Source organism: Haliaeetus leucocephalus, unplaced genomic scaffold (genome assembly GCF_000737465.1).
Source record: "Haliaeetus leucocephalus isolate CR32 unplaced genomic scaffold, Haliaeetus_leucocephalus-4.0 Scaffold184, whole genome shotgun sequence".
NCBI lineage: Eukaryota > Metazoa > Chordata > Aves > Accipitriformes > Accipitridae > Haliaeetus > Haliaeetus leucocephalus.
In genome coordinates this window covers 9,284,507-9,294,567 of record NW_010972620.1, presented here as the reverse complement: position 1 = coordinate 9,294,567, position 10,061 = coordinate 9,284,507, and the positions used below count along the sequence as shown (strand labels likewise).

The following is a 10,061-nucleotide window of genomic DNA, read 5'->3' as shown; positions in this document are numbered from 1 at the left end:
TTTGTGCTCCTAGAAATTGGCAGAGCAATACAGAATTGTGGCATAGTTGAGGTTGGAAGGGACCTCTGGAGATCATCTGGTTCAAACCCCTGCTCAAAGCAGGGGTCAGCTAGAGTAGGTTGCTCAGGACCATGTCCAGTTCAGTTTTGATTTCTCCAAGGATGGAGACTCCACAACCTCTCTGGGCAACCTGTTCCAGTGTTTGACCACCTTCACAGTAAAAAAAGTGTTTTCTTATATTTAAATGGAATTTCTTGTATTTCAATTTGTGCCCATTTCCTCTTGTCCTGTCACTGAGCACCACTAAGAAGAGTCTTGTTCCACTTTTTTTACATCCTCATGTCAGGTGTTGATACACGTGGATAAGATCCACCTTGAGCTTTCTCCTCAGGCTGAGCAGCTGCAGCTCTCAGCCTCTCCTTGTATGATGGATACTCCAGTCCCATAATCATTTTCCTGTCCCTCTGCTGGACTTGCTCCAGTAAGCCCTTATCTCTCCTGTACTGGGGAGTCCAGTGTTTGACACATGACCCCAGATGTCTCACCACTGCAGATTAGAGGGGAAGGATGTCCTCCCCTGACCTGCTGGTAATACTCTTCCTAATGCAGCCCAGGACGCTCTTGTCCTCTTCAGCTGAAAGGGCATATGCCTTTAAAACCCACAGCATCCAATTGCAATGGATCCCCTGATCGCAACCACCTGTTGTAACAAGTTGCCAGGGATAGATAACAGAAAAAATAGTGATTTTTGGTAGTTGTCTCTTAAGAGAAATCAGTGAAGTCAAAGAAAAAATGTGTTTTCTGTGCTGAAAAAAAATCATCCCACTCTAACCTTCTGCTTGGAAAAAGCCAGTTATCTTGGGTACTTAGGCTCTGTGACTGGTGTTGGTGCCTTATGATCCATATTTTTGTAACTCTCCAGTAACATGTGGATGTGATCATCCACATGTTTTACAGATGAAGAACTGAAGGGAAGGGGAAAGGCAGGGTATGCAAACAGGTGTGATTATCCAATGTAGACACTAGCAAGTGGGTGCCCAGCTTTGAAATAACCAAACTTCAAGAGTCTTGCTCATTGTAGGTCTGTGAACTCAAAACCAGAGCTCTGCAGGACCCAGCTCTTCTGCCTCTGTGATTGCCCAGCGTTGGCAAGGCTGAGTGATTCAGCATTTAATTCATTCCCAAGTCCGTTGGGATCCAGAAACAAGTCATTTGACTTCTTACCCCCAGGGAGTGCAGGGTACTGTACTCAGATGTTGCTTAATGCTCTGCTAGAGGAAGAGGCTATTTGCAACATCCAGTAGCAGCTGCTGCTTTTTTTAAGAACACAGCTGCAGCAATGGTGGCTTTTTCTTCTGGATTAATTAGTTACATAATAGAATCCGTAAATAAGCATTGCAATAGAAACCAAGATCCCTTTGAGGTATTGTTTCTTCTTGAGTACTGGGGTTATTACAGCCTCTACAGTAATCAGCAGGGAAAATGAAAGACCTATGTGTAATTCTCCATACTGGAGGAGCCTGGTTTGAACCCATCTTGCTGCTGGGAAGTGTGCCCTAACTGACAACCTGTAGGCTGCTCTGCGGTGGGGTTGTTTTCAGCCTCCAGAGGAAAAGCAGAGAGAGTGTGAGCTCGCAGCCTGCGTGATGTGGCACACCAGGAAGACAGGCAGCTCGATTTCCCTCTTGGCGTTTCAGTGAGAAGCCTAGCCTGGTTGCTTGTGCTGGTGTGTAGAGCCACATGGGTTAACGTCCCTCACCTCAACATCATCACTGGGGGACGATGAGCGACAGGGACAGCAGGGATTTTCATGAGGGTATGGGTGGGCTACAAGGGCCAGAAGCGCAGGGCTGTCTCGGTGGGGGCCATGCTCAGGGCAGCAAAGGAGAGGAGGAAAAAAAAAAAATCCCTACAATTGCAAACAAGTATTTCTGAGTGCAGTGGCTTGCTCCACTCCTCACTGTCAACTGTCTACTCAAGCACGCCTCTCCAACAAGAGGGAGGGAAAATGGACAAGCTGGACAAGACCCTAGCCCATCCCAGCACAGGAAGAGTCGCTGGAGTTAATGGAGAAGGGAGGTAAACACAGCAAGAGCTGGTTTGTGCTCATGGTTTATTCTTAGGATAAACAAATCTATTCCCAAGCATTACGTGTTTTGCCCCTTTCCTTCAAAGGAGGGAAGGGGAGGAGAAGGAACTGGAGTGGAGGTGGTTCAAAGGAACAACTAGGACTATCAAGGGGGAAGGCTAGGGAAGTAAAGGAAGTAAAACGAACGCTGCTTTGTTTCAGCAAGTTACCTTGCATCTGCTGACCTGCATGTGGGGGTGGCATGTGTGTCTGCATGTTCGCACTGGAGGGCCAATGAGAAGGAATGCAAATGAACTCTCTTTCATTTCAAGTTAATGTATTTTCATTTCACTTGCATCTGATGATTCCTGCAGATTAGTTAATGGTGAGGCTGGGAGCCAAGCCTTCCCACAAATGCAAGGCAGATCTGTAGAGAAGCTGAACAGGAATCCTGGGATGCCTCACCCATTAAGCGGTGTTTCAGCCTCTTTATGTGAGGGAATACCCTTCAGGTCTTTATTGCAAGGGGACATATTTGTAAAAAGGTTTCTATCCTTTCCTGCAGTTGTGTATCCTGTTGTACAAGATTTGTGCTACTCACTGCAAGAATAACTAAAAACCAGTGTTACTAACTTGTAATATGTGGTAATACTTTAAAACTTCACATTCTGGGGTCATCTGGATAGGAGAGGATCTGAACGTTTAATAGAAAGAAAAAATGAGTTCCCAGTCCTTGAGTTCAAAGAGAATGTTAAATTATGCCTTTTGTGCCCCCCTGAAAAAAAAGAAGGCAATGAAAAATAACTCTAATTTAATAATTTATTTCAAATCTCCTTGTGTGTAAGATCCTCTGAGTTCTGTGGGTTTAAGTCATTTTTTTAAACAACTTAAGGCTTTTTGGTAAATGGCACAGTGTAAAAGGAAGTTGTACCTATAAAGAAACAGTCCAAATAGGAAAAGCAAACTTCATTGTCCTGCCAGCTCTTGAAACAGTGTTGGGTACGAAGGGCTGACCCTCGGGAGAAAAGAGACTGTGCAGTGCCTTGAAGCCATAGTCAGCACAGTGTCATGGTGAAGGCACTAATTTTACACCTTTCTGGCTTTACTTTCTCAGGGTGTGGCCAAGTCCGTAAAAGAGACCAGTGGAAAGAGCTTAAGAAAATTCAGTGGTAGAAGGATAGGGAGAGGGCTGCTCCCCTCAACCCGTTCCTACTGTCCCTCATCACTCCAGGGCTGCAGTCCCAGTGCAGCAGATGGGTCCATGTAATGTGGTCTTTCAGCTGGCAACTTCCTTATCCCCTTTCCCTTGAAGAAAGATGCTCCATTAATACAGCTAACTAACTACAATTACGTAGTATCTACACTATATATATATATATATATATATGCATGTGTGTATATATACATATATGTAAATCTAATTCTGCTAAGGTCTTGCTGCAGCTCACAACCCAGACAAGCAGGGCTCTTATCCAGTGGTTGGTTGAGAGATGCAATGAGCTGCAGACAGAGGACTGCTTCCTCTCAGCCTTCACCGAGCCACCTTGCCCAAAAGCTATTCTGCTGCTGGTGCCATCTTCTGGGTTTATAAACTTATGGTTGCAGCCACTTGGGCTCATTAGAGGTTGCCAGGCACTGCAGTAAGAACAAAAGGAGTTTGGTGTCCTACCCAAATTCCAACTTGGTAATTACAGAGTCTCTTTCTGAATACTGGGAATATTGGTGATTCCTCCTGCCTTAGTCTCTCAGTTATTCAGCGTGTTGCTGTATTACTGACCCATTCCTTCCCAGGTGCTGTTGCATACCCCTTGCCACAGGAATTTACCCACTGCTTCCCTCTTTTCCCTGTGCTGTAAAGTCTGTAAAGTGCTCTGAGACCTGCCTGCGTAACAGGCGCTGCACAACTGCGTTAAGAAGATACTAATGCCAATAAAACAAGTAGGTGTGTGGGATGGCTGGGGCTGACCCTGCCATGGGAGAGACAAGTGGGACTGCAGGAGTCACAGTTAGAAATGTCGTGCCCACCTCTTGCTCCCCAAGGCTTCTGATGGTGCATTAGACAGCAGGGTACGCTGGCAGCCTGGAGGTAAGGTGTGTACCTGCTCTTTGCTCCCCTTGTGTCTCTGGGAGCAGCAACGAGACGGTTGTGTGCAAGGGAGGGGTTCCCCAGCTCACTGTATTGCTTATCAGTCTCTACCTTGAGGCTGTTGATCCCTATTTACCTGCTGAGAGAAGTAATCCTGCTGGGAGGAATATTCCCAGTGAATCCCTTGGCCATGCACCGATACCGGTAGGCCTGCCAGGTGGTCTGGGGAACCGCTGCCAGCGCCCGTCTGTCTTAGGAAGCCAAAAAGAGCATTTCGTGGCCTTCTGGGCTTGGCCCGTTCCCTTCCACCCCTTTGGCCCATTTGTGGAGCCGGCTGTAGAGGGGGAAGCCCTTGTTCTCCCGGTAGATGTAGACACCCGTGATGGCATTCCACTGGGGGCTCGGCTGGACGCCCTCCACCGGGAACTCCTGCACCAGCTCTTTCTCCTCCTTGTCCAGCGCCACAAAGCCGAAGAATTGCTTCACGTTCGTGGCTGCCAGGATCCTGGAGTGGACCTCGGCCGTGCGTCGGAAGAGCTTGTCCTCGTTGGAGCGGTATTGGGCCCAATAAGCCTCCTGCCGGTAGCTCAGCGGCGAGCAGCAGTGCTTCAGGCACTTGGTGAGGAAAACCAGGACCGCGACGATGCCGATGAGCAGCCAGCCGAAGAGCTGAGAGAGAAGAGAGATGCTGCGTTAGGACACGGCAAGACGCTTTTACCCACTCCGTGTGGCTTTCTCCCCAGCGTGCCTACCTGGGACTCATATCTCAGCCTCCGCGTCACCTCATCCCTGAACTTGGTGAGGTTTGCCGGCACGTCTTTACAGGGGAACCTGGCCAGCACCTCAGCCCCATACTCTGCTGGGAACTTGTCCAGGGAGGACGGCCTGACAAACTCACTGAGGGCGCAGATGTAAGCCTCCCCGCGCAGCAGCGAGATGACTGACCAGGTGACGGGCGCCACGGCTGCCCGGCCCATGATGGAGCCAAAGAGGAGGAAGGTGGCGGCGGCAGAGAAGTTCTTGGTGCCGCGCTTGTGGCACTCGGCCACCAGGTTCCAGGTGTGGTTGTTCCAGATGACGCCGATGAGGAAGAGGGCCAGGGCCGGGACGCCGATGGCGGCCAGCCCATAGATGTAGTTGCGGGCAGGGGAGCAGGGGCAGTTGAAGGCAACAACTGAGAAGAGCTCCTCACTCCCCACCGTGCCCAGGGCCACCAAACCATTGAAGATCATTACATCTTTGCTCTTGAAGAACAAGGAGAGGAAGCGGAAGTTCTCAGCGATGAGGGCGGCCATCTCGTCCCGGGAGCAAGAGGAGGCACGTACTGCAGTGGGGGGCTGTGCTGGCCCACCTTCCAGCACCGAGGGACACGCCAATGGAGGGTGAAATGGCCTTGGGCTGGCTGACGTGCAAGAGGCTGCTCCAGGAGCACGACACCTTCGCTGCTGTCCCTTCCTCCTGCCCGGTGTCCCAGCCTCCGGAGCTGGTTGCTGATACCAGGGGTACTTCAAAAGGGGCCGAAGAGGGATTCAGCCTAAGCAATGTGTGAAACCTCAGTCATTTCAGTTTCCCACTAAGCTCTCCAAAAGCATCTCTACAGTGAAGATTACCAACGGGACAGCTGTTTCTGCCCCTGTCATTTGCACATTCGTTGTCTTTCCTTCTCTTTGGTTTTAGTCACCTCCCGCAGAGGCGATTACTGTCAGCGTCACTGCCAGACACTCGATGATCTCCCAAGCCTACAACGAAGGAGGACGCCGTGTTACTGGGAAAACTGGATCACAGCACTGGCACTAGGATGTGTCCCCCAGCCCTGCCACTGACTCACACTAGCCCAGGCGCGTGCGGCATGTGCATGCTGGTGCTGCGCTGCCTTGAAGGTGCTGTGTGTGGCTTTTACCTCCCTCTTTAGACGTGATGAGTTAATATTTAGTAATAGGCAAAGGTATGTCAGGGAGGCAGCAAGAGGTGCTGCGAGACAGCCCAGCAGGTTTGGGTGCAGAGAGATGTGGCATGGGAGGACCAGGCAGGAGCAGCCTCTGCAGGCAGGGGTGAGGGGGTGCTCAGGAGCCGTTGCTACCAGCAAGAGAAGTTACGTTCTGGGAGAAAGCTTATCTTGATGATCCAGGATACAAACACCAAATGCCAATAGAGCTGGCTCAGCAATTATGTAGGAGTTTTTGCTAGGATTAGGTGTGGCAGGATGATCTCTCCCACAGTTGGTTGACATAACCGTACTCCCTGCCCTGGCCCGTAGTCCTGGCTCAGCCTCTAACTGCTGGCCTGAAATTGAGCCCCTTGACCTGCACGCCTGTGTCAGAGATGCACTTCACTGCCCTTCGCCTCTGCCTGCTTCCCCCAGCCCCTTTTCACAGTACAACACAGGTTACATGGGATGCCCACCCTGCCAACAGGGCTGGGCTGCGTGGACTGCAGGCACTCAGGACCAAGCAGGGGAAAGCATGTACCCTGATTTTTTTGAAGGACGGGGAAATAATGGGGAAATTCATGCCCTCTGCAGTGATGCCCATTCCCCCATGCCACTTGCAAGCTGCATTTAATTAATTTCTTAGTTGACTTTCCGTCTCCGCTGCATCCCCACCGGGTTTCATCTCAGGAAGCCCCAAGCACCTTGCTAGGTCTGGGAACCCTCACCCATGTGATGAAACCCGCTGGCCTCAGGGGAACTGCTGTCACTGGGGTTTGCTGGAGACAGGAAGGACCCAGGCACCCAATTAACTGTCTCTGGCAGCTTGCACAGTGCCAGCAGCATTGGTGCATATCTGGGGCTCCTGGGGAGCCCTGACCCACAGCAGGGCTGCCCGAAATCTGCCCTGATGCCGGCATCTGCCAGTTGGCATGTACGGAGCAAGGGTTCCCTGGGCCAGCCCCAGCTGCGGGGAAAAGGCTGCAGACACATCCGTGCAGAGGAGGCAAAGGCACCTTATTCCTTGTGGTCTCTTGTACGGGGCTTGCTCATGCACTGTGCTTTAAATCACTACTGTGCTGCAGTTCATCTGCTACCCCAGCAAATCCCCTTTTACCCTCTTTTCCATGGGGTAGCAGAGGGGAATGGGGGCAGAAATTTAGCCTCAGCTCCCAGCTGTGTCTAACCCATGGCAATCCCTTTAAAATCACACTGTGATACTGCTGAGTTCAAACACAAGCAGCCCTTAATGTCTTCCTGTATCTTCCCAGTTTTCTGTATGCAAAAATCCCTCAGCAGAGGAGATGGACCAGCTGAAAACTGCAGCCATGTGACAGGGAGCCAGGCCTCCATCTCCAGCTGCCGCGCTTCGTGGTACACCACATTTGCAGCCAGACGCTAAAACTGCAAACTTGTTCTAGTGCGGGGGGTTCAAAACCCTGTTATTAGAGTTATCAGCAAATAGGTCTGATAAACAAGGCCCTGCGACCTTCCTGACGGTGTCTGGCAACCAGCAAAGCAAAAATAAAAGGAGCTGGCAAAGGGGAGTATGTCATTTTGGGGGGGGTTACCCTTCCTCTGCTTGGTAGTTATGGTGCCTGCCTGGAAGAGAGAGAGGTGGGTAGGAGGGGAGGGGAAAAGTTGTTTGCAGCAGATCAGTTTTTAGCAGCTTCTGTTAGTCTTTCCCTGAAACGTGCATGAAAGCAAGAAAAAAATGAAGTCACTTACTTGAAAAGTTGATGAAACCAGTTCTGGAGCCTTCTCAGCTCCTTGTGTGGTTTTTGCTCGGGCTCTGGCTGCGGGGGGTTCCCAGCAGTGCAGAAGTGGGGCTGTGCAGAAGTGGGGATGCGGCTGAGGCCGGCCTGATGGGCGAAGCGAAAGCTGATGAAAACAGCCTTAAGAGGGCTGTCGGCTTTTGGGAGGAGGAAGGAGGTTGTTCTCGGGCCCTGTGCTTGGGTGGGGCGGAGAGCAGGCGCTTGGCTTCTGCTGGGTGCAAGGCTGAGGTTGTGCCTTTAAAAGTAAAAAAAAAAAAAAAAAGGAAAGGAAAGGCTGAGAATGAGTCACTGGAAAAAGCACATCTTCCTTTTTCAAACCCGCGATGCAGCTGTGCAAAGGCTGGCTGGCTGGGATGGGCCGGAGTTTGCCTGGAGCGATGGGGCACCTCGCTGGGGTGCAAAGGGGAAATACTGGAGCCCCCCAGCCTGGGGGGTGGATGTACCCACGGTGCCCAGAGGATGCAGTCATGCTGGTGGCACCCAGCTCAACCGAGGGTGGCACCTGAGCTGCGCAACACAGGAGCCTGGAGCCACCCTAAGCAGGCAGGGGCAGCGTGGGAGAAGCCCTTGGTCCCACAGGAAGGGGCAGAAACTGCTGCTTTTGTGCACGGGAGCCGGCTGAGCCAGCGGGGAAGATGCCAGCCAGGCTGGGTTTTCGGGAGAAGCAGGAACCCGCCGTCACGAGCTCTGCAGGGTGGCCAGGTCTTGCTTCCCACCGCCCGGGAGTGAGCAGCGAGGCTGCTGTGGGGGGCGGTGGGGGCTGAGGGGGGCCAGGGGAGCCACGCGTGTGGGGCTGGGCACAGCCTGTGATTTGGCGAGCACGGTGCATTCCTGCCTGGCTCAGCTTTTCCGCTTGCTGCTTCCTCTGGAGAGCGATGCCTGCGAGGCAGCCGAGGACGCCTCACTTTCTCCTTGCTTCGCTCCCTCCTCTCCGCCATCTGTCCCTCAGCTCCAGCTCCCGCCCAGCCTGTTGCAGAGGCCGGAGGCCCCCGTCCTCCTTCCCCAGCTTCCTCGTTGCTGTGTCCCCAGGGTTACACTCAGCCCTCCCCAGAGGATGTCTTTAGCACAGGCAAATCCTCAGCGACACCCACATTCCCCTCTGCTCGGAGCAAAGCGTCAGCAGTTCAGCTGGGATTTTTGGACCGAGTCCTTACCCCCAGGTCTGGGGTCCCTGGGCAGGTTTTTGCAGCTCCCAGGTGCTTGGGGCAGTCCCACACCTCCATTGGCGCCTGCCAGCTCAGCTGGGGGCCCTGGGGCTTGCTCCGCACTCGGGGCACTGCTGCTAACCAGGCTCAGCACCGGGACCGCAGCCGGGCTGAAATCCCAGGGGCCATGTCAGCTTCCCTATTGAAGGGTCTCCTCCCAAAGGCGATGAACGATGTCCCCAAAATCCAGTACAGAGAGGACAACCTGCCTGCTCTTTGGGGACTCTCTGCCACTGCTAAAATTGCTGCATGGGGGCAGAGGTCTGATCCTAAAAATCTGAATTAAAAGTCCAAAAGCTTCTCTTTGCAAATGCATGCTATTTTTTTGGTATCTCAATGGCTCTGCCGTGGAGCCCGCCAGTCCTGCAGGCTGCTCACTACTGTGGGGACTCTGAGCATGCCTTTCTTGGTGAGCCATTAACAGTGCTGAACTGCAAATAATAGGAGTGGAAACCATCTTTATCTTTTAATCTCCTTTGCTTTGTAAATCAGGTTTTGTGCCTATTAATTTCTGGGCAGGTGCCTTAATTAAAGTTTGGGGTGTGAAGATTAATGATAAATCTTTGTCACACTCCTTTCTCCTGGGAGTCAGCCAGGTTCAGCCTGTCCTTGACTACGGGTTTGCTAAGGCTCTCTCACAGCAGCTCGGAGAATTTCCTCATCATTTTGGTCCTTTGTTCTCCTCTCCCCACAGCCTCTGTGGAGTTATACACCGATAATTAAGGTTTATGCAAATGACAGTCACCTCAGTTACCAGCCAGTCATAATAAGTTGCTTTGAACAAGAACACGGCAGCAGAAATTTCAAGGGGATGAGCATTTTGAAAGGGATGCGGCAGGGGTAAAACTCATCTCTCAAAAGGGGTTTTCCTTCTGCATATTGGTAATAAAATCAGGGCCACCAGGGAACACTCTTCCGGGCTGTGACTTCCATAGTCACCTCGAGGGCCTGCATCCCATCATCCTCAGTTTCTATGGAAATGGGCAGCCACCTGGTATTG

General features: G+C 51.8%; 1 protein-coding gene across 1 annotated transcript; it reads right to left on the bottom strand.

Annotated features, from left to right (window-relative positions):
• Nucleotides 1-4,406: 4,406 nt before the first annotated feature.
• On the bottom strand, nt 4,407-5,449 carry CALHM2 (calcium homeostasis modulator 2). Its single transcript, XM_010564789.1, has 2 exons — nt 4,907-5,449; nt 4,407-4,823 (listed from the first exon to the last, which is right to left on the bottom strand). The coding sequence occupies exons 1-2, from the start codon at nt 5,447-5,449 to the stop codon at nt 4,407-4,409; spliced, it is 960 nt and encodes a 319-aa protein (XP_010563091.1).
• Nucleotides 5,450-10,061: the final 4,612 nt, after the last annotated feature.

Excerpts from the sequence above, each read along its gene's own strand:
- CALHM2 (XM_010564789.1), bottom strand. The coding sequence starts at position 5,449 with ATGGCCGCCCTCATCGCTGAGAACTTCCGCTTCCTCTCCTTGTTCTTC. Across the intron at positions 4,824-4,906 it reads GGCTGAGATATGAGTCCCAG|CTCTTCGGCTGGCTGCTCAT; the intron begins GTAGGCACGCTG and ends CTTCTCTCTCAG.